Raw genomic sequence first — 24,684 nt, 5'->3', positions numbered from 1 at the left:
TGCATACAGCCCCTTGTGCAGAGCTGCTCAGTTAGCTCTTTTGCAGTCTTTGTTAAGGTTGTCTCAGAAGAGGGCAGTGTTGGCTAATTACTCCTATAAAGTTAGACACGTAAGACTTAAGCACTTGAATATGATGTTCAATGGTACTGAGCTCCCACTGGCTTTGTTGGGAGATGAATCATGCTTTGGGGGAAGATTTTTCAAAGCACAAATGAGAGTTGTGTCCTGCAGAAGATAATTCAGATTGCAAAGCAGAACAGAAAATAAACAAACAGCCATAGTCCCTCTTGGGTTCTGTATGAAGAAATCCTTTAATATATTTCTGTATTGACTTAACAACTTGCCATTTTGAACAGATAATCAGTTTAGACAACAGAATTTATGACTAAACCTGCCTGTTCTGCTAATCCCTAACTAGATCACGGCATCCAAATGAGATTACTTGGGTCCTTAGAGACGTGTGGTCATTAAAATAAAAACATTTGTCCCTGTTACATTTTTTTTGTATTTTAGAAACTATTTTCTTCATTCTATTTAGTTTTATCAAGTGATCACAAGTGCTAATGCTCTCATGTTATGGTAAGTGCCTGGGGTCTGAGATGCAATGATACAATATGCAAGAACATAGGTAACACGATACATCCTAAATGGGACTGTACAGCATTGTGTATAACTGAACACATTTATTGTACTGCTCCTGGAAAAGCTTATGATCAACGCAAAGGGAACAAACTTATTCCTTTCTTTCCCTGCTCTCCTGCTCCTAAATACATTCATGATCAATGCTAGGGGAACAAACTTGCTGTTTTATTTCCCTATCCTACCACATCTTCAGACACAGCTTCATTTCCTATACTTTTCAGTTTTTTCATTGGATGCATTTACATTGACTGGTTAAAGCGAGGAAAGTGAACTGAGAGGAAGAAAATCAGATGCTGTGCAAAATGGATGTTTGAATCTCAACACAAAATCAGTTTTATTGAATGATTTAGGCCATATATTTATATAGAAACAGAAGAGGATGAAAGTTAAAATGCTTGGGTAACTACAGTCTAAACAATGCCTTATTTTACATTTCTAAGGTTTGTCATGAGGACTTCTCCATGGGGTTAGGATTCTGATAGACTGGTACTGGACTAAGGGTGAAAACAGGTATTGCAAAGGGTACATTTGTACTCAAGGTAGTACTACAGTGTGGCTAGATCCTTAGCTGGTATAAATCTACATCACTTTATGACTTCAGTGGAGCTACCTTATACCACATGAGGTTCTGGACCACTATGTTAATGCCTAAAGGCAGCTCACTTGTGAAATATATGCAATAGGCAATTTAATTTTATTGCAGGAAGTTGCAATGGTACAGCTGACTTAAAGTTAGTTTCTATGCATCTAGGTGTAAAAATTTTAAGTGGCCAATACTGATCAAATGGAACAATAGCTTTGTCAGAGACCATCTTTTTGAGAAATCATCTCTTAGCTTAAGCTGTATTAGTAACAATGGAATTGACTACTATGGACTTTAAATGGGAACTTGAGATCAGACATGTCATCTATGTGAATTGTAATACAATGATGCATAGGAGGTACAAAGTAATTTGAAGTCATTTCAGCTACCATGCCCAGGAATATAAATATGCTGGACCAAAACAAGTGGCCACAACTGTTCTTTACTATGCTGTGCCTGGCTTGCTCTGGTCAGACCTGATGAAGATTGTGTGGCATTCAAAAGCTTGTCTAACTCCATCCTAACTACACAGTTGATCCAATAAAAGATATCTTCCTAAGAGATTCTTTCCACTTATTGAAAAGTGCCATTTTTGGCAAAATTAAAATGCATTAGAAAATATGCCCATTTTGACATAGCTTTGTTTTCTCTCTTCTCTACTCCCCCAAATGAAGTGTTTTGATAATATCAAAGTTTCTTATTTTTTACACTTTTAGAGTGGAACATTTAGCTGTTTTCTTTCAAATAGACATTTTGAAATAAAAACCATCTGTTTACTTTAAAGAAAGACATTTTTAAACAAGTTTTAAAGGGCAAAATCAAAACAAAACTATTTATTTTTAATGAAATAATTGACCGGAAATAAGTATTTTTCAGAATTTCAGTTTACAGAAATTTCATTTTTAATTTTGTTACGTTTTGGACCAAAAATATTTTAAAATTGCAGAATTTTTTTACAAAAAGAAGAACACTTCCTACTGTTTTCTGCTCTTTACATAATCACCTTCCGAGGTGACCATGGAACATTTATATATGTTTAGGGACTCCCAAATCACAACCAAACTCTCATACAATAATGTGAGACTAATCTGAGGATTCACATGCTCTTTCTTTAATTATTTTATTTTAAAGTACTGGGATGGCCTCAAGCCCTCCTGTTTGAGCTGCTGTGGGAGAATTCTCTTCTTACATCAGTGGGTTTGGCCTCTACTGCTTTTGCTTCATCTTCAGGTGACATTACCTAGATTTTATGTTGTGGATGGAAAGACTAGTTCATCCAACCAGAACTTCCTCCTCACAAGGGTAAGACTGCACCAAAAGATCCGGTTAGAAAATGTTGAGAGAAATCTTTTGACAAATCTCTCTTGGAAGTAACAAGATAGTAAGAGCAAATTGCACCTATAGGTTAGGGGAAAGGGTGCTGTACAAGCACTTGAGACCAATGACATTATTGGTTGAAGGCAAATCAAACTCAAAGACAGCAAGGAATTTCATGTTCCAGATGGAGGGGTAAGGAGGCTATGGCACTGCCTGCCATTTTGCCTGGCATTTAGCTAGGCTAAACTGTTTTGTGACAGTTACTCTTTCCAAAAGATGTCAGATCCAACAGAGACTACCTAAGGGTCTGTACTTGCCTGGCAATTAACTTGGACCCTAATTTTGAGAAGTCTCCTTAAGCAAAGTGCTTCAATACCATGGATTTTAATGGGACTTGAGCGAAACGAGAGCTTCAGTGGTCACTTCTTTAGGCAAAAATACTTGTCTCTGCTTTCCTAGTGAGGAAAAAAAGCTTCATAATCCCTCTATGGGGCCTTTTTATTTAGTGTTGATAATAATGCTTTATATTTACATACTGAAGCACTTTACCAGGTTAAGTCAGCATGATAAATCACGTATTTCACTAGTGGGGGAAATCAAGCACAGAGAAGATGACTTGTCCAAAGGGACCCAGCACCAAATCCAGGTCTAGGACCACTTCTCTCTCATTCTAAGCCCTGAGCCAACAGTGTTGCCACTGCTAACCTATTTATTTCATGGTGCATCATAGTTGAGCACGTAACTCACGTACCTGGCTAACAGAATTAATAGTCACTGAATGTATTCTTTACCTCTGCATCACCCCTTTTTCCATCCTGCTGGTTTGGCAAGTTGCCAGAAGTCATAAACTTTCCTGCAGTCTGTATTTTATAGCTGGGCCTCAAGTGGTCATATTCAGCGAAAGATTGCACTGGTAAGTCAAGACACACTTCATACACAATCAACTCCTGTCTCTGTCACTGCACAGTACATACCCACAGGGAAAACATGGATAGAACATGGATTGCGTGACTTTTGCAAATATGCTGGACATTTGCAAAGCAACTTTTTAGCCATGTGATTCCCATTGAAGACAATGGGAACTATGCAGCTTAAATCCACTGCAAAACACTTTAATGCATACGGTTCCATTCATTGAACCATCTCAATAGAAAAGCAACATTACAGTGAAAACTCACTCTGACAAATTATTTGCTTCTGTGAAGCCATCAAGCATGCATCAGGCACATACTTGGCCCACATTTACCAGCCTTGACAAAGTTTCTTTAAGCCAAACATTCAAACAAATGTTTGTGGGTCACAGCTATCAAAACTTTTTAAAAGGGACATAGTGGGGCACATGGTGTACTTCTTGGGCCTGCTTTGCCATCTTCTGTAGCCCAGAAGACTTGCCAGTTAATAATCAGTTGGTGTCTTACTCAGAATTGGACCCACATTGTCTTGCAGTGAGGCTGAAACTCTGAGCTCTGTAAACACAACTGAACAGGATTCCCCATTGTGCAGGAGTGCTCCTTCCCTTCATCTGGCATTGCAGGTAAGGAAGCAGTAGAAGGAAAAGCAAGCATTAAGGGAAATAAAGGTGAAGCTCTGAGCTGAGGTCTTGCAGCATTAGTAAAACATCAGGGTAGGGAGCATCTGCCTTTCTCAGGGTCGATGGGTCATCACTGGCTTCTGTCAAACATCAAAACAGGGAAATGAAAGTGTTAGAGATCCATGACGTAACACACATGGGTTTGCTTCCTGTTTACAGGATGCATTTTACTCCCTTTTCTCCAAGCTGCATGCCTCATCATACAATCTCCACTCGTGAGCGAGTTGCCCTGATTACAGCTTTCACCAGCATGGCAGATGAAGTTGCCAGCACTACTTTAGTAGAGGATGTACCCACTGTAGATCAACTCATGTTCTCCCACAATGCCTCTGGAATAGTCTGCTTACTTGGGTATCTATCACAGGGTTAGCTCTAAGCTTGGCATGCCCATGTTGTGTGTGCCATGCTGAGGGTGGGCAGAATGAATCTGAGAAGCACGGGTGCTATTCTCTGGGCCCTATTGATCCCTCACAGATTTCAGTATTGTAGAGACCTATTCCCATCTGCATATTCATTGACTTGACTGACTCACAGGCACCATGCCAATATTTAGAGGGATAAAATAATTGGTAGAGAGTTTGCCATTTTGGGCACCATATTGTAAGAGGATTTAGCTATACTTGAAAGTTAATTTCAATTAAGGTATGGTTTTAAAAGTAACGTAGGTATTCCTTAGCAAGCCCATTTGTCAACAACCCTTGTGAAGAAACAGTTTAAAGTGAATTCAGCAAGCTGAGTATTTAACAGCTGGGCTGTTGAAAGGTACTTCTCAGATTCTTCCTACTCCCAGTTTTCTGATCAGAGGGCATAATTCAATTAACACAACTTATTTTTTGCTGCTATGTCTAATTTAACATTCAGTGTTGCAGCTTTCTTGCTAATGTGTTTATCTGATTAAATATACAAACCCTTTAGAGCCCAATACCACCTTTAAGCCTGCAGGATAGGTGGAATCTTAGGCAAAAAGGAGAAAAACAGGGTGCTTCAGTGGGACCCATTCATCTCCCACTGTGGAGCAGACCTATTGGCACTTTTTTACCATGCCCCCTCAAATCCCAGACTGAATGCAGGCCAGAAAGACCAGAAAATCAGAGCCCTACTCTGATTCATTATTTTGCTGACTGATCCCCTCTAAATAGTTGTATCCAGGTAATAAGGTAGCTTCTGGAAATTTACCGCAAAGATGCGCTCTGCTCTTCTGCTCCTCCCATTGGGGTTTCTTTGTGTCAAAGAGCCCCGGTACAAGGACTGTCTATCAAAAGATTCATCACCTTCAAAAAAAACAAAAACACAAGATAAAATGACTTAGACTGGTAATATAGTCCTATCTCATAATTAGATGACTGGACAAATGCACAGATTTTTGGAAATAGCTTTGTTAGACTACCTCTTACTTATAGCAGTTTTCCACTAGTATAATTCCAATGGCTTCCAATTTACAATGGGATAAAATCAAAGAATTAGACACTTTGTATTAAAGACAAACATTAGCAAGCAAACCAATTATTGTTCTGTATCTGTCAGAGGCTTCAAATACTAAACTACCCATTCTTCTATTACCCTCGTTCACAATTCATTCTGTACATTTTATGAATGGGCTAACAATTCAAAAAAATAGACTGCCAGTCCATTAGGCTGAAAAGAACCAGCACCTAAGTACTCATTATTCTAGTAGTGATTCCTGTATTATATTTCTATACTTCCCTACTTTGCTATTCAGAAACACAGCATGAGCCTTCCTTGAAAATGATGAGAGAAGAATCTAAGCAGTAGTTTCACAGATGCTATAGCAAGTCAGGAGGATGTCTCCATATCTTGAGACTGGCTAATATTTCAATCAAAACAGATTCCTAGAATGGCAACACTGCACATGTGAGGTGCCCCACTGGTGGTCTTTACAGAAGGATTATCCTGGATGCATAGGGCCCTCTTTTACCTGGCTACTTGTATAGCCATTTGCAGCCAAGGCAAAGTTGCATAAAATGCTTATACTGTGATCTAGTAATAGTTTCAATCCAACTTACTCAGGTGTCAATGCAGTGTACTGGCCCATAAAACTCAATGGAATAACTGCAGCTATTGATTTGGCTTAAAATAAATTTAGTCACTTTCAGACTCCTGTTCAAAAGTTTTATAAATGGAGATTTTTTTCCACTTTGTATTTGTCCACAACTTTCTTCTGTTTGTTAGGTGATCCTGTCATGTGGCAAGGTTGTGGTTATCACTGAAGTCAGCAAAAGCACCATTTCAGTCCAGAGCCACTTAAAATGTCTGGTATAAAGGAAAATCTAAGGCTACTGCAACTGTGACTGCAAGCTCAACATGCTGACCAAGAGGCAAGCTGTTTAGCCTGGGTCTGCCTCATCATTAAATACTCTGGGGCCACTGTGCAATGGGTAATACTGTTAATACTGGCAGTGGAATAGAATGCAGCCTGTTCTTTTGCAGCTGGACTAGTTTTCAAGTGAGGCTACTGGTATGAACCGTCCAGCTATGCCAATACTGTAGCAAGGAAGTTTGGCACCTGAGGCAAGCCTGCAGCAGCAGCCTGCCCTCACTCCGCATGCAGACCTGGGGGGCACACGCCCCTCCATGCTTGCCCAGAAGTGCACACAGCAGCTGGAGCCACCTTCCCCCGCTCCACGTCCCATGTTCACCTGGAAGAGCCACTTGCAGCTCTGTCCCATGTCCTGCCCTGGCTGGGCAGTGGCTGTTGGCACCCCTTCGCTTCAGCACCCAGGGCGGTCGCCCCCTTCCCCCACCCTCCCTTGCTATGGTACTGAGCTAAGCAGACAGGACACTAAAAGGAACGCAGATAGGCCTGGCCAGCTATCTCTACAAAACCCCTTTCCTGCCCTTAATCTCATAATACATTCAAGTGATCAAGGGTTTTTCTTTTAAGATCTATGAGGAAAAAATGTGAAATACAACCTTCTGCACAAAAAATTTAACAGTATGAAAATGGGCTTGCTTCATATACTTGAAGCACTGGACAAAATGCTGCATTTGTGATTCTTTCTCTCTGAATCAAAGCATGCATATCATTGAGTCCTAATGGCCTTACATGTGTCTGCTGCCAGCTGAATTTGCAAATATCTCTGGGAAGGGGGAAATGAGCTGTGCTCAATGCATTGAAGGAGTGGAGGGGCCATGGGAGCAGAGTGTGCTCCAGGCATGTCACCCACGCAGATCTGTTCTGGTCCCTGCACTGAAGGGCTGTGGAGGAATCCAAGTAATGGGGAATCTTCTGCTGCAGTTAGGGCATCTTAAGAGTATGTGGACCCATCAGAGCTTCAACATGGTCCAGGGTGTAGCCCCTAGTCTGGAGGCAGGGGGATCAACTGACAGCATGCATGGATTAATTATTCCAGTTCATTGTTAAAGGGACAAAAAGGGCCAAAGTCAGCCCTGATGGAAGCAGGTCCCATTGCACTGACTTCTAGAGAGACTGCGCTGCTTAAAACCAAGGCTGTGCTTGTCCCATTTTAATGTTGTAACACACATTGTGTCTGGAAGGTGGATTGTCCCAGCCCAGGGGCCTCTGTCCACAAAAAGGCACATTAATTATTATTATTAATTTTCAAACTAGCTTAAAGGAGCCACATGAAACAGCCCCCTGTTTAACTCCACTTATTGAACTCTCTGCACTGAATGGTACGGTGCGTTCTGGAAACTTCCTTGGCGTACCCAACCCCTGCTGTGTGATCCTGACATCACCATCAAGTCTGACGCGTCAGGGTTACAGGGGCAACCTTCTCAACCACTAAATAATCTTCCATTCTCTTCGGCCTATTTCCAATTTTCCTAATCTCCATTTCCCCCCTGAGTGAGCTTGCATGTCATTGCCCTGTGGGAAGAATGGCAAGGAGATATGGCGAGATACAGAGTCGATGGAGGGATTAGACACACACCCTGACGTCCTTTTGACTTCACCATCACTTTATCTGCACGCTCAGGGTGAAGAGCCCCTTTTATCTTGCTGCCTTTAAGGGGAAGAGCAGATGACTCTTCCTCAGAAACAAAGACAAGGGACCTTACTGTCAGCAGAACTCAGGAAACAGGCCTTGTCATTCGTTTTTAATTGGAGGAAGGCAACTATAATTCATTTTCTGCATTAAATGATTATTTCTCTCTTTCCTATTCATTATTATCTCCAAGGAAAGCAGTTTTTTCTTCAGTTCCTCCTGTGGGCTTACAAATCAAGATAAGAAAGAAATAGAAAAAGTAATTTCCTAATGGTTTTGGCCAAAGGCTGTTGGATGTAACACTGCCCAGGACATCATCATTGTATAGCCACTGCTGTTAACTTCCAGGTTTTCATTTTCTTTGAAATTCTTTTAGGTGCAGTCACGTAGTTTAGGCTGTGCAGGGCTAGGTGATGGCTCCTAGACAGATCAGAATTATAATGGGCCAGAAGTGGCAAAGTAACAACTGAAAAGTGGACTTGTATCAAAAATATGAGATGAGTGGCAAATACTAAGGATGAAAAGAGGTGGGAGCATTTCAGCAATGGGCATTTCCTTAGGGCTATGAGGGAAATTAGGACCCTGCTCAGACAGTCCTGGCCTTAGACTGGTGAGACAGTAGGGTGATCATATGTCCCAGTTTAACTGGGACAGTCCTAGATTTCAGAGGTCGGCCCTAGCCGGCTGTTGAGAATTATGAGGGTCCCAGAAATGCAGGGGAGAAGGGAACATTGTGGCTGGGACTTGGAGTGGTGCGGAGCACCTCGTAGGTGGGTGGGCAGGCACTGCCACCTGCCCGGCACACTGCCCCACTCCTGCTGGCTTGAAAGAGCATAGGGTGAGGGGTGGGGAGGGAGGCAGTGTCCTAGATGAATGTCCTGGATTTCCTTATGGTCAGTCTATGAGATAGGGACCTTTCATCACAATGACATGTATGCTGGTATATGAGTGAATTAAAATCTGGTCTCAGACTCAGCTTGGCTGCTGATGGAGACTTTGTTCCCTGGCTCCCTGACCTGCAGGCAGCACCTTTCAGTTTTGTACACAGAATCTATTAGTGACGTGAATGAAACCTCTGTCTCCAGATGCTACAGAACCCTGGCTTAAAACCCTGCCACTGCACTATGTGAGATCCCTTCTTGAAAATAATAGATGAAGGCAGGAGAGAGATGACCTATGACTCTACAAGTATGGGACATTACCTTCTGCAAGCTATGATACTGCCTCGACCACTTCCCCGGGCACAGATAGAGCACACAAGTCTTACCTGCAGTTTCAAAAGAGCCGTTAAATTTCTTCTGTAACACCTGTGGCATGGACATTACCTATAAGAGAAAAAGAAGGACTTGTTGCCAGTTTGTGTGGCCAAACCCTTTATGCTATATAATGAGGGTGGTAGATAGTCTTAAAGTTAACCTTTTTCACTGTGTTAAAGAAAAATACTAAAGTCAAACCCTTCATGATACAACCACTCAAGATGAAAGAGGCCAGCTGAGCATGCACTGGCAGGAAGTCCACTTTCATTAGCTTCCTGCTCCCACAATTCTAATATTATAAAAAACTAAGTCTGTCTGTAGTGCTTTATTTGCACTCTGATTGGCTGATGTAAACAGCCAATTAGAGTGCTCCAAGCGTGAGCCATGATTCCGAAGCCATGCCAAGGACCAGACCGAAGGACTGGTGCTGCTGACCTTGGCTCTCCCACCACGCACCCTGCAAGAGGCACAGCAGCATTAGCATGGGGCGTTAGGTGGTGGCACTCCATCCCAGTTCCCTGCCTCCCTCCTCCCCCGTCATTCTTGATGGGCAATTGGCTAGTTCATGATAAAAACAGAAGGTGAAAGAAAAAAAATGTTTAATCCTTTTACAAGGCAAAATCCCATTTGAAAGACAACTCTCTCATCCTTCTTTGGACTAACTGTAAGGCTGTAGTGTTGTATCTCGGTTGGTACTGTCTGCTGGTATTGTCTTCACCTGTGGTAGATGGTGTTTTTGACAGCCAGATGGATAATTAGAAAGGTGGGAACCATACAGAAGCCTGCATTCTCCAAAGGGCAGCATGCATTAGAGCAAATTCATAACGAAAATAACTTAGCACTCATATAAGTTACCAAACTCACGGCCCTAGGGAATCTGATGGCACATCCACATTTAAGGGTACATCAGAAGATGCAACTTCAGCACATGAAGACATACCTGTGTTAGCTTTGATTTAGTTAGCTCTGGTACTGATAGCAGTGCAGCCACCATATCAAGAATATCGAGGCAAGACTATAAGTCTTGCCAGGGACCCTGGAGTTTCACATAGTAGCTGAAATCTGTGTTGCCACAGGTCTCCTGCTATTGGTACTGCAACTAGTTAGATTAAAACTAGGTTGGGCATGTCTGCACATGCTATACACTTGCACCTCCTGACCAAAGTATGGATGTAGCCTGGGATATCATCTATCAATAGTGTCAACTCCTTTTCACTGACATTTCTCTGGCCCACATTGCCAGGATCAATTTGTCCCTAATTCCACAATTGCATAAATTGATCCCTATTTAGCAGCACACCTAGGTACATCTTTCAGTAACTGGGAATGGACTGCTGAATCAGACCTTCTCTATGTACAATGTAAGTGGCTTGCTGGTCCTTCTGCCTAGACTGCCAACAACAGCTGCCAATTATTGATGGTAATGAACACGTGACATGGGCATGTACCCACTAGGAATTGGGTCAAATTCCTATATCCATTTCACACAGGTCTCTGAAGACTCATCAGAGAACAGAGGTCACAGTCAGCAAAAGTTGAGATTATGTTCAAACAGGCAACCAAGAGGATAAAGACTTTCCATATCTTTCTAGAGCAGATTACCCAAATACTCACTTTGACATCATTTGGTGATGTTATAAATGGGGAGTTCATATTTTGATCCTCTTGACTATTTCCATGCCTGGGAGAATGAAGAGTCAACACCTAGAGACAGAAGACATGATAAAGATTTCTATGACTTCTTCAGTGCAAAATACATAGATTCTGATGCCTGTAGGCTGACTAGAGCATCTGGGACATCTGCAGCACTGGCGCTCCATGCTGGTACAACCTCTAAGATGATTCTGAGCAAGCTGTGAGTTTATGCTGACTTAGAATCATAGGGGTGACTGGGATCTCTAGAGTCATCTAATCCAAACCTCTGCATAGATGCAGTATTCACTGTTTCTAAACCATCCCAGACAGATGCCTATCTAGCCTCTCCTTGCAAACTTCCAATGAAGGAAACTCCTGAGTTTCTTAAGCAGTTTGTCAAGGCTCAGAGTGGTGAGGCAGCTGATCTAGTAGACAGCACGTTGAAGGAGGACTCAGGAACCAGGGGTTGATTTCTAGTGCCCATCTAGCTGACCTTGGGCAAGTCACTACACCTCCATCTGGCCTCCCTCCATTTGTCTTGTCTATTTAAACTACTATATGAGGTCTGTAAGGCAGGACCTATTTCTTTCTATGCATATATACAGCAACTACCGCAGGGAAGCCTTGATCATAAGTGAGGGCTCTAGGCATTATTGTAATACAAACAACAGCAAAAACCTACAATATCTTTTTAAAATATGGATTTCTACCACCCTGTGTGGACTGATTCTCAGAAGGTGGCCAAGGTATCCCAATTTTAAATGGCTGGAATACTGAAACGACAGACATTGTCAGATAAATATCTTCTTTATAAGATGAAGGGGGGAAATGGAAGAGGCTGGCTGACATTTCTCTCATACGGAAGGAAAACACAGAGGGAATAGAGAGAACAGTAAATCTATTCCTTAGAGATATGGAAAGGGTGGCATTCACAAAAAAGAGCAGCCCAGGACTCTGCAAATACCTGTGGTGCTTGTCCAGTGTAACTGTTTGATCTACAGTGTATGGGGAAATTTGTATCCTTGTTTGAAGGGGACAAAAATCACTTCAACTTCCTGTGCCTCAGCAGGAATAATGATACCAAATCACTTCTTTGCAATTCAGGGAGGAGACGCTCTTTACTGGAGTGAAAAATTCACCTGCCTCAAGCAACCAACTAGGTATTTTCATTTTGTGGAACTTGGCAATTAGATTCAAGAAAGGAGAAGCTTGAGTCTTATGGGCAAAGTGCTAGACAAGAGAAAAAGACTGCTTCAAAATGCTTCCCAGATAGCCTTTTCTGGCCCACAGTACTTGGGTTAAAGTTAGTGGGGGAGGGTTACTTATAGGATCAGATGAGGTAATGATCATAAGGGTCCTCTCTGGCTTTAACATCTCTGGAGCGTAGCGGAACAAGTATAGCTGCAAGCTGGGTCCTTATACCATACATCCTCTGCAACCAGAAACTCACTGGCATACTTGACTTCTTCTTTGCTTTTTCCATTGGCTTAACAGTCATTCCAGCTGCACTCAGTGCTGCAATCCGAGTCTCTATATCCGACACCTCAGAGAGAAAAAAAAAACATATGTAATTTCCCAAGTAAGTATACAGGCATGCACATACAGGTGAGCAGGTGGGCAGCATGACAATGTAAAGGAAACACTCATTCAGGGTTTGTGTTTTTACTAAGGTCACTGGGAACCAGGAAATATTCAAAGGCAAGGCACTGAGTAGCTCGGCCTCAGTGGATCAGCTATTTTTCATGATCCCAACAGAACGCCATTTTAAGACTGTTTGCTATCTCTGTTGAGTCAACGAGATGTGTCTCCAGGCAAGAGCTATTACCTCGCTCTCTGCATGCTGCACCTGCGCAGCTGCTGACGCCACTTTGTCCTCCAGCTCAGACAGTTCAGAATCCGTGGTCCCACTGTGACGGGCACGTTCCTCTATGTCCTTCAGCATTTTCTCCAGCCCATATGTCTTCCCAGCAGTCATGTAAACCTGAAAAAAGTCACAGTGGGACTCAACCTCACAGTCAGGCATCATCTGTTACATGGTCTACACACTCTAACCCCTGCTAGGTAGATGCAGGCTATTCTCTTTTGCCTAGGTAGGCAGTCCTCGGGTTACCATGGTCGCAGCCACAAACGGCCTCCGCAACTACTGGGGAGATCAGTACTACCTGATTTCAAACTTCTGTCTTGCTGAACAGTCAGCGCATGTTGATTATTGCAGGATTTTTTTTGCCTCTAAGACATTAGGCCATTTCCTCAGCTTGCCTGCTTTTGAGAGCAAGCACTAAGTGGCAAAAGCTCTTTGCTCTGATCTAGTGATGTCAATGCCTGAACAAGGACTTTCATATCACACATCAAGACTAAGAGGCTGGTACCCTGAGGAACAAGCAAAGCTGCCACGGCCTGCTGTGCATGCCTGGAATAAGATGGGAAGCCCAATTTGAATGTGATGGGTATAGACCAATTTACGCAATCCTCCTGCTCTCTGATACGTGTGAATTTGTGAGTGATGAGCAGTGTTAGACTGAAGGCACTTCAGCTGGGGAGGCAAAGTGTCATTAATCCATGAGTCCCCTTCCATAGCACTCCTATGTTCTGCTAATACACTTTGGAGTACAATTTTATAGCAAGGGGGCTTTATAGACCAGCCAAGGAAGAAGGAAAGTGACTTCACAGGGAGTGATACCAGAATTTGGAGAGAAGTCACGTGCAGAAAAACCCTGGACTCCCTAGAGGAGCACAATGTAGGCCCAAAGAATATATGAGGAAACTGAGGCAGGAAAATGCAAAGAGCTGTTTATTGTTTTGTCAGCATCTATGTATGTTGTAGAATAGAGTAAAAACCAACTTGTGGAATCCTTCCTTTGTTTTGGTGTCTGTTTGTTTCAGCTTTCATGCATTTTCAAAGAGCTGCATCATAAACCTGGAGTGTCCACAAGTTTGCAGTGCTGGGAAAAGGTATGCTTAAACTACAGAGCAGTCTGGTCTGGGGTTAACACTAGTCCTGAGGTCTTAGAACAGTTGCGCTCCAAGATCCCACATCTCGGACTGAGCATCCGAGTCTTGGGAGCATGCCTGAGAGAACATAAGAACTGCCATTTAGAGGGCCAGACAGTGGGTCCATCTTGCCCAGTATCCTGTGTCACATAGGTCTCCTCCTCACTGCACTTCTCCCCACACCTTTTGATATGCATCCCCCATCTGTGGCCCCACCAAGCCCTGGAACCCCCTGTCAACCTCCTTCTGGCTCTGGCCAACCTGGCCATCTACAAGACCAGGAAGGAGGCTGCAACTAGAGGGAACCCGGGAGAATGTCACTTCTCCACTCACATCTCCCAGCAGAGTTTCACTGGTCAGCATCCACAGGCTCCCTCAATTTATTCAGGGGGCAGTGGGTGCTGGCTGGTGTGCTCGGCTCAGTGTCCACCTCTGGATCCCTTGTTCTGAGCCTGTAACCCTCACTCCCATTCCTGTTCTCTTTATTTGTCCCAAGCAATCAGTTGTTGCATTCTCAATAACCTCTCTTTTTAAGGGGGGTTTATAGATGTTTGTGGTGGGCCTAGACCCACATTCACAAAATGCAACAAATAGGCCTGTGGCACACAGAGAGAAAAGAATGACAGGGCTGCAAACTACTCACACCAGAGGAAGTAAAGAGCAGACAGGCGCAGTGTGGTGGGACCAAAACTTAATATCTTGGGGGGCAGGTGAATGTCTGTACCAGGGATATGTGACAAGTTTAATTGAAGATACCTGGAAATGCCACTTTCTAGATAAAAAGTGTTAAAAAAATATCACTACCCTTTTTAACCAATAGTTACCAGGGGCATTGTTAGTTCAAACCTATCCCACAGTTTCACCTGGCCTGAACTTTATGTAAATCCTTCATTCTTCTGTACTGCATTTGAACCCCATATTTGCACACTCCATTTCTTCTGTGCTTCTACAAGATTTGAACAGACAGACAATCCACAATTCTCCCATGCTTCTGGTTGGTTAGAAGCTGACAACATTTTGAGTGGGAGGAAGTAAAACACATCCTCTAGGTAAATGGATCTCAAATGCAATTTTTATGTTCAGTGGACAGGAAAGAAACAGAGAGGCAGAGAAGTCATTTGGGTATGAATCACTTTGTCATTTGTGAACTGAATTCCTTAATGACTTTCTCATTTAGAGTTCTTGCTGCCAAATGCTGTTTGCTTTTGCCTTCAGAACTCAGTGCATTAGTGAGGAGCAATTCCACTTGGAAATTATTTACACAAAGTATTATGCTCTCTTGTCTGCAGTAGAGCTGCAACAACAGCAGCAGTACCATAGGCAAGAGAGAGAGACAAAGAAAGAACACCTATAAATGAAGTCAGGGTGTGATACATGGATTTGTTAGTACAGGATCACTTGGGATGCAGTTACATGAGTCTGGTGCCAGAAGAGTTTTGCAATGGGGGTACTTTCCCCTTGCTGGATGGGGCCATGTCTGTAGTGAAGACATAACTAACATGATTTCACAAAACATGCTACTCAACCTCGCACTTCAATTGAGACTTTGGCAGCAGTTGCCTAAACTCCTGCTAGGAAAGAACAGGACACTAATTGCATCCCTTTTAATTGAATATGCTATTAAATGACTGTTTTGTCAAGAATGATAAAACAGGGCTTGATCCAAGTTTACTGGAGTTAATAGGACCATTTCTGGTGATCTCATCTGGTTTTCCATCAGGTTTCCAAAGAGCACGGTTCAAGTGAATACTGAATTCTGAATTCATATTCATAAATCCTCCCATCCTGCATCTGACTGTAGGGGTTGTGTCTACTTTGGTACTCACAAAATGTGAATCAACCAAGATGTTTTATGGTATAAGATGTTACACAAATTTGTATTAAAAAAAAAAAAAAAAAAAGGAAGAGCTCCAAGGCTGAAGTTCCTATATTTGCGCTAAATATTCACATGATCTTGGCACCATGAACAGTTTTTTGTTTTAACCAAACCTCACTGGTTTGTGGTCCTTGCTCACTGCGATGTCTGAAATTAGATGTCAAGAAAGGGCCTCATGAAATTCACACATACATGAGGGCACTTTGAGCATTTGTGAGCACAGTAAAAAAAAAAAAATCAATGCAAGTCTTAATGCAGGGAGCAATAATGTTCCATGTGCCCCATGGCTCACTGAAAAATCAGAACACTGTTCTTTTGTAACTAAGTACAATTATTCAGTTGTTACAATTATTTTGACTAATGATTCATTGAGACCCCTGCTACATGTTACATATATTATACAATTTACTGGTTAATTGCACAATAAATTTAGAGTAGTCACATGTGCAAACTAATTATCATACGATAAGAAATGATTATTCAACTATAAAAAGAGGCAACCAGCTATAAAGTTAGTACTTGAAAAGGTGTAACAACTCTATAGCTCATTTCTATCTAGCTTTAATTTGAACATGTAGCAGGGCCCTGAGAATCACAAATTGCTGACTGACACCTGAAAAATCCCAGCCTAAACACTTTACAAGCCCCAATCCAGTCTCATGACATTCCAGTGATACAGGCATGAGAGAAGAGTCTTAGTCAAAACCACAGAGAGCTATCAGGATAGGACCTCCAGAGTGCTTCCCAGTACTGTCTTCTAGCCACCACTTTACTCCTATTGCTCCTTGACAGTCTTATTGAGCCAGAATGGGCTCTGCATGGTTTTAAAAAGCAAAACCAGTATTTAAAATTCACTTCTCCATCACTTGGATCTCCTCTCCTCAAGGAGGGAGGGCTATCTTGTGACTGATACAGAGGGTCCTGCTTTCACTCAGATGTGATTTTTGATTAAAAACCAGAAGGACTGTGGAATTTCTGAGAAACTTTAGCCCTTTGTAGCTGCATGTGTCTGCCAAATTATCTTGGACAACTGATTAGACGCACAGTTTGCTAGAAGATATATTTCTAAATACAGAACTTTGTTAAAGGCAGTCCCCAAACACTCAGACATAGTGCTGCCCCTGAACATTTACAGAGGTCAAAAGAAGGGACTCAGAGATTTGGAATGGCCATTTCCAGTGCAGGAGTCCCATTTCAGTAATCACTGACATACTTATTACAAAAAGCTGCATGTAAGATGCTACCTTGTAGTTAAAATATGAATTTCCAAGAACTACATGCACTCACCTACTCATGGGATCATACCACACTTCCCACTCCATACCTCCTACATATGATCAATGTACTAGTCATTCCACTCCTAGTTATAAAACAAACCCAACTTTTTCCTCCTCCACTAGCCCACCGCATTCAGAGAACTTTACAGTGAGTACTGGGATGAAGTCAGCAGAACTCTGTAGTGACGACTTGGCCTCTGAGCTGAAATCAGGCAACACTCCCCTTTATTTAGAGCCCTTTCCTCACCTCCAACTTGTGAGCTCCCTCCCATTTTTCACTGCGTGGCTGGGGCAGGCTGGGAGCAATTTCCCATTCCAGTCCTGCATCTCCTAATTCTCAAGCACCTAAGGACACAATCCATGGTTTAAAGTCTCCCTTTCAACTTTGACATTCACAGCAATGAGCTTTATAGTTCCCCGATATTTTGTGATTCCCACACATGAAGCTCCTGCCCTCCTTATTAACAGCCTGGTAACTCCAGCTATTACTTCAGAGTCTTACATTTTCTTCAAGTTTTTGATAGGCTTCAGTTGCCTCTTTCCCATCTTTCAGACCGGAAGGCTGCCCTCTGAGGAAGGGGGAGGCAACATCACACTGGTCGTCTCCACTCAACGATTCGTGCACAGCTTTCTCTGTGGCATTTATGGCTCTCAACACCTTGGCTGTGATGTCGCACAAAACCTTAGCCGATGACCTCTGTGAATGCCACATACAGCCAGAGAATAAGTTATTTTTATACATGCACAGAAAATAGCAGAAATGGGGGAGAGGGACAGCAGGCCATAAGAAGCTGAGAGAAACTTAGGGGGCTTTAATTAAAGGGTTCTCATGGTTCCTGGAGAGCTCTCAACCTGAGATAGAAGCACTGCTAAAGTAGTCCTTTGATCTTAGATGATACTTGTTGAATATGGCTGTGACAAAGACACCATCTCAAAATGCAACTGAAGAGCTCCTATTAGCCTGTACATAACTACAGTCTACAGGAGAGGTCTGTTTAGGTCCTCACAAGACCCCGTGGCTGGGATCACTCAAATCAGCATAAAAGGACTTTTAAACAAGTTATTACTGTAACTTGGGTGGTATAGAAAAAGGAGTTTGATGGCTCCAGGACATGGATTCTGGATATCTGCATTCAGTTTGTGGTGGCATCATGGAAACCTTAATTTCTAGGGACTCACTCTTACTATGTGCTTGTGCCCAAGCAAACGGAGACTTCAGATCTCAGCTGCTGAGTGTTACAAGTGTTCTAAGTGTTGAATTTTATTGTATGAACTTTCTATTTTTTTTTGTCTTCTTTCCTTTTGTTAGGTCATCGTATCATACTTCCTTACTGTTCCCTTGCATCTAATTTCTGCTTGGTTACGTGGATACCACAAGAAAGAATTCGGCTCAAGGAAGTAACTGGAGGTAAAGTGGCAATGAGAAGAGTGAAGTTCGGGGAACTGAAAGAGAAAATTTCTATGCATTCCAATCCCAATGAGATATGTATGTGGTTATAAGTTTGTTAGCAAAAAAACTGTGATTTTCCAAACTTTTTTTTCTGGTTGAGTTTCACAGAGCTGTAGTTATTAAAAATGATTAACAGAATTGACATTTCTTTCCTTTCATCCTCCCCTTACACAAGGGATGCAGTTTTAACACTTAGGACAACGCACACAGTAACTGTAAGATGTTTTAAACCTATGGTAAAAGCAAGATGAAGCATACGTGGAATCCCATATGTTATAGGTATAGAGAAGGCTGCCTGTATGAACGATGTTCTTAGAATTCACTCAACAGAAAAAAAACTGATGAGTAACTGGGTTCCAAACAATGCAATGCACATTCTTAAAGGATGTACTGTCGTGCATCTTGTACAAAATACAAGAACAGGACACCTCTGAACTTTGAAGGCTAGAAACTTCTCAGCTGACTCATTTACAACCCTAATAAGAGCTGAACACCTGCATGCAGGGATGAAGTCAGGAAGGCCAACGCACAACTGAAGTTGCAGCTAGTGAGGGATCTGAAGGGAAACAAGAAGGGTTTCTACAGGTATGTCAGTAGCAAGAGGAGGATCAGGGAAAGTGTGGGTCCTTTACTGAATGGGGGAGGCAACCATGTGACAGAGGATGCCGAAAAGGTTGAAGTGCTCAATGCCTTTTTCGCCTCAGTCTTCACAGGAAAGGTCAACTCCCATACTATTGCACTGGGCAACATAGTTTGGGGAGGAGGTCAGCAGCCCTCAGTGGTAAAAAAACAGGTTAGGGACTATTTAGAAAAGCTGGACGTGTACAAGTCCATGGGGCTGGATGGGATGGACCTGAGGGTGCTGAGGGGCTTGACTGATGTGACTGCAGAGCCACTGGCCATTGTATTTGAAAACTCATGGCAATTGAGAGGTCCTGGATGATTGGAAAAGGGCAAACATAGTACCCATATTTAAGAAAGGGAAAAAGGAGGACCCAGGGAACTACAGACCAGTCAGCTTCACCTCAGTCCCTAGAAAAATCATGGAGCAGATCCTCAAGGAATCCATTTCTAACCACTTGGAGAAAAAGGTGATTAGGAACAGTCAGGGGCAAGTCATGCCTGACCAACCTGATTGCCTTATATGATGAGATGACTGGCACTATGGATGTGGGGAGACCAGTGGATGTGGTATATCCTGATTTTAGCAAAGCTTTTGATAGTCTCCCACAACGTTCTCCCAGGCCAGCTAAGGAAGTATGGGCTGGATGGATGGACTGTAAGGTGGATAGAAAACTGGCTGGAGCATCAGGCTCAGAGAGTAGTAACCGATGGCTTGATGTGTAGTTGGCAGCTGGTATCAAGTAGAGTGCCCCGGGAGTTGGTCCTAGGGTTGGTTTTGTTCAGTGAGCTTGACTGTTCTCAGTGGTGGCAGATGACAGAACAAGGACAAATGGTCTCAAGTTGTAGCAAGGTAAGTGTAGGTTAGATATTAGGAAGAATTTTCTCACTAGGAGGGTAGTAAAACACTGGAACAGGTTGCCCAGAGAGATGGTGCAATTTTCACCCTTGGAGGTTTTCAAGACCCGGCTAGACAAAGCTTTGGCTGGGATGATCCTGCTTTGAGAGCAGGGGGTTGGCCTAGATGACCTCCTGGGGTACCTTCCAACCCTAATTCTCTATGATTCTACCTCTAAACTCTTCCCCTCACTAAAGAGAACAATTAGAGGGGCAGTGCCCCTCTCCTAGCATGGAGTGCTTATGGTAGAACAGTGCCTAGATGGCTGGTCCTAAATATTTCCCAGTGTGCTGAAGGAAGTGGTCTTAGTGAGTGGTGTGCTCATCTCTAAGTTGATATGAAACTCAAGATTAGGCTAGAGATCTCAGGGCAAATGTCACTCTGGGGAGAGAGAGCAGAACCTGCCAGCTGTGACTGAGAGGAAGCATAAGTCAGAAGTCCCAACCATCCTGGGTTCTATAGCACCTTTTTTAAAAAAAGAAAAAGAATGGAAATACGCTGTCTTCTGAGACAGGTGGTTACAACCCACTCCCACATCAGTCACTCTGTAGACCCAGCTGGCATTACATTCCCTGTTCTCCAAAGTATAGCACTACATAACTACTGTATTTCACCCTAGTGGTGGAGATATAGGTTGTACTTGTTCTTTAGGATGAGAGGTATCCCTGGCAACTGGAATGACCTTGCCCATCATTCCTGTATTCCCATTAAGGTGGTTGTAAAGAATTTGCCTGATCTGTTTTCTCTACTTGAGTTGTGTTTCCCCATGGGAAGGACAGACACTATTCAGAGACCCCATGCAGGTGGTAGAAAGTGAATACACAAAATGCACTAAACCTCCCTTATCTACAGAACATCTCAGCAGTCACCAAAAGTAGGTGGAGCTAACCAAAAGAGGGGACATGGTCCATAACTGATCAATGTATCCACTAACTTACATTCCCATGAACCTCTAATGGATTTTAAAGTCATCCTCACTAGGGAGAAACTCCTAATGACAAAGTCTCAGACCCATCTTTAGAAGCTCAGTGCTTTACTGCTTCTTGCAGCTTGAACAAAGGAAGAAGCCTTTCGTAGTCCCATGAAAGTGGGCAAGTGTGCCACTGCTGTGGTCCTTTTTGCTGCCATCCTACAAGTAACATGTTAGTGTGCTAGACATTGCACCAGGATATTTGCTTATTTTGTCTCTATTTTCCATTCAAGACATCTGCTTCTCAACAGGTGTCCCAGGAAAGCGAGTAGCAGGTATGTCTGGGATGGGGTCCTGTGGCTGTACTCCTTCCTCTAGTCTTGCCAGCCAACTGTGTTCTCTGATGTTGCACACCACTGACTCATTAGACTACAGCTGTTCTTGGTAGGTAGCACTGATAAGTTACAGAAAAAATATTCTTTCTTGCCTTTTTCCATATGTTACACTGGCTGCATCTCAGGATGCTGCTGTCTTACTAAATAGCCAGGTCTAATGCTGCACTGAGTCTGCACTTTAAGTCTAATTGCAACATATTGCTTTACACTACAATGGGTCTGATCATAGATATAAATATTGTTGAGGTTCTATGTAGATAGATAAAGGCATTTTCTTTCAGTACTGCCAAAACTTTGGATGAAAGAGTGGTACAATAAAGTTTGTACAGTGCCTCCTTGTGCTGTGCCTGGGTTAGCCCTTTAGTTTGATGAGCACTAAGCACATTTAAAAATAGTAATAAGAACTCATCATCCTACTCTCTACTGATAATTCCCTAGATACCGAGGTGATTGGGGTGATAAAAAAAAAAATCACAGGCAGAGACAGACAATTGTGTTTATAAGGTCACACACTGGACAGGCACATTTCCTGGTATGTCATTCAACAAAGATGTAGTTAATTTAGCCCATATGATATTTTTATTATTTTATGGTGTACCTATGATTCAGAGAGATCTGTATCTTCCTGGTTATTTTGCAGAGAAATAGGAGTCTATCTTTATTACAGTGATTCCCTCAGATAACAGTCTTCCTGACTACAAATGGCTTTGAATTAAAACCCCAGAGCCCCTGGAAATCCAATCCTAGTTCTGAATGCAAATTTGAAAATAGCCTCTGTCTTTGTCATGGGTCAAACCAAAATTTGATCCAGATGCATTTGGGCATGCAGGGCCAGCCCACAATTTTTGGGGCCCCCTGTAAGATATAGTTTTGGGGCCCCCAATCTATCGAAAAATCAAAATTGCAGTTTCACTTTCCTCTTCCCCCAATAATAGATCACTAAACATAAAAACGATAACAATCATTTTGGGTTTTCCATTCAAAGCGTGGGGGTGGGGGTGCCCTGGATGACTGCCCCAGTAATGCAGCAGGGATTGCTGTATAAACTTACTGAAATAAAATAGTTGGGGCTGGGTTGTGTGCACGTGGACTGCGTGAGGTGGGGGCAGCATGTGCTGGGGACACCTGGGTTCCCTCCCCAGGGCCGGGGCGGGAGTGGGGCTGGGAACTTCTCCCTCGCTCAGCGGGGAAGGGCCTCCCTGCCAGCATCGAGCCCTTTAAACATAGCACAGGTGGTGGGGGGCGAGCGGGGCATGGCTCCTTGGCTGCGGGGCCCCCTGCGGCTGCAGGTTCCCCAGGATAGGACAGGCCGGCTCTGTGGATATGCTTCAAATACAGGTTCAAGTGCTGCACCTTAGGATCAGATTTCTTTTAAAGGGAAATAAAATTTTCCAACAAAAATGCATTTTTACAAATATTTATAATAAATGTTAGAAGAATAAGAAAGACTGTAAAGAGTGAGAACTAGGTCAGGGGCAGTCAACTTGTGGCATGTGTGCCATAAGTGGCATGGGCAGCCTCTGTGTGACGTGTGGCAGATCAGAGAAAGGACAAGGAAAACAGTGGCAAGGTGGGCAGGCAACAGAAAGCAAAGCAGCAGACTGGGCGGGGGGGGGGCGGAGGGCAGTGGTATTTGGGGAGCATGCAGAGTTAATTTGTGGCATTGCCTGCCATAAAGGTTGGGTCTTACTACTCCATGTCCTACATCAGCTAGCATCAATTACTGCTTAAGTACAGACAAACTTGACAGTGTTTATGTAAAGTCACAGAATTAGTTTCTAACTCAGTCCTGCAAGATATAGCAGGATACTTCTAAGTAGTATAATGCCAAATTCTACTCCATGGTCCAGATTACGTTTTGCTCCAGTCACTTTGTCACTAGAATCTGGCTTTCCCTGGCCTGTGACGAATTCCTTTGCAAAGATGAACCCTCAGTTAGCTATACCAGCTGCTTTCCCCCTCTGGCATAAGGAGGGTACTGGGGCTCAGATGAACCTCTGTCTGTCCATTTATGACTGCTGATAGGTGTGATAAGACCATAGCTAGTTGGCATATGTTAGGGTTGATCCTAAGTAGCTCTAATTCAAACTTATGGGCCAAGTCCCATGCCAATACACCAAAATGAGGAAGGCACAACTTTATCTCTGTCTTCTTCCCATTTCTCCTGCACCAATCTGTTTTGGCACAGACTGAGTATGCGCCTCTATTAAGCAGCTTTTTGGGGTTTGTGCAATGTTGCTGGAGGATTGTATACAGCACATAAGGTAGCTTTACCAAAGTGGTGCCTGGAGTGGTGCTATCCCTAGATTTTAACTTCAGTTCTGCACAGAGACCTACCTCCCAATACATACAAACCCAACCAATGCACACAGTCCCTTCACACACAGCAACTGGCCAGCACATTTTGAGTCATCTGTATAAGGGCAGCTGAGTTTCTTTTTTTTTTCTTCAGGATTCAGAAGAACAAAATAGAATAAAAAAGGCCTCCTGGAAAAATAAAAGCTTCTGCAGTCTCTCAGGGGAAAGTAGTTTTGCATAAGGAGAGATGTGCAACATGGTTCAAGGACTCATTGCTTTGATATGGAAGCTGTTCTTTAGAAGTGGACATGTCAGAGCACACAACAACAGCAACAAAAGGAAGAGAAGGACAAAGGAGCCATTAAAAACCCAAAGGAATGCTGACCTTTCCGCCTCATGCTTATTGAGGTGTTCCATTAAGGGAAGAGCAGCTACTGCAAAGCCTGCACAACACAAGAGGCACAAGATCTCTCTTCCTTTAATTAGTATTTGAATTGCTTCCCACCCTTCATGATTTGTCATCAGCTCCTTGTCACCAAAGCTGTCAACACAGATCTATTGATTCGCAGAATTCAGGGATGAGGTCATCACTTCAACAAGGGCCTGGGAGGAGGGGGTCCAGTGTATTAACAGTACAGAATGCCTTTGTTTGCCTATGCTCTTCAGCTTCAGAAGAATAGCTATGAAAACGGTTCTCTGCCAGAAGGCCACACTTGGAGATCTCTATCTATCTCAAGTGGGTAGAATTTAGTGGATGTCTCTGCAGCGCCTCAGCTCCAATGCTGAATGGAGCAGCTGTGGTAGATGACTAGCAAGACTATTACAGAAAAAAAACATATCCTAGGCCTCTTCTAGCAAAGCGAGTTTTGCATATGGTCCATATTTCAGCACTTAACAACAACTACTGAATGCTTGATGGAAAATGATGGTCTAAAGATTTGTCAATTATAAGGTCCTTGTTCCAGAGATGTATAAGGTC

The 24,684-nt window shown here is 42.9% G+C and overlaps 1 protein-coding gene across 7 annotated transcripts in view; it reads right to left on the bottom strand.

Moving 5' to 3' along the window:
- Positions 1-292: 292 nt before the first annotated feature.
- The window catches only part of MLPH (melanophilin), an 84,694-nt gene continuing 60,302 nt past the window's right edge, over positions 293-24,684 (bottom strand). For 5 of the 7 annotated variants that reach the window (XM_019492212.2, XM_019492211.2, XM_019492210.2 and 2 more), the window contains 7 exons: positions 17,636-17,830; positions 12,815-12,970; positions 12,440-12,532; positions 10,969-11,058; positions 9,366-9,423; positions 5,310-5,404; positions 293-4,213 (listed from right to left, as the gene is read on the bottom strand). In XM_019492212.2, coding sequence (XP_019347757.1) covers positions 4,187-4,213; positions 5,310-5,404; positions 9,366-9,423; positions 10,969-11,058; positions 12,440-12,532; positions 12,815-12,970; positions 17,636-17,830 — 714 coding nt within the window. In that variant the 3' untranslated portion in view covers positions 293-4,186. The remainder of the gene's footprint in view (positions 4,214-5,309; positions 5,405-9,365; positions 9,424-10,968; positions 11,059-12,439; positions 12,533-12,814; positions 12,971-17,635; positions 17,831-24,684) is intronic. The other 2 variants (XM_006274380.4, XM_019492215.2) reach the window with 1 other exon arrangement.

This window comes from Alligator mississippiensis, chromosome 4 (assembly GCF_030867095.1).
Source record: "Alligator mississippiensis isolate rAllMis1 chromosome 4, rAllMis1, whole genome shotgun sequence".
NCBI classification, from domain to species: Eukaryota; Metazoa; Chordata; order Crocodylia; family Alligatoridae; genus Alligator; species Alligator mississippiensis.
Note: the sequence above shows the minus strand (reverse complement) of the source record. Positions and strands in the feature narration are given on the sequence as shown.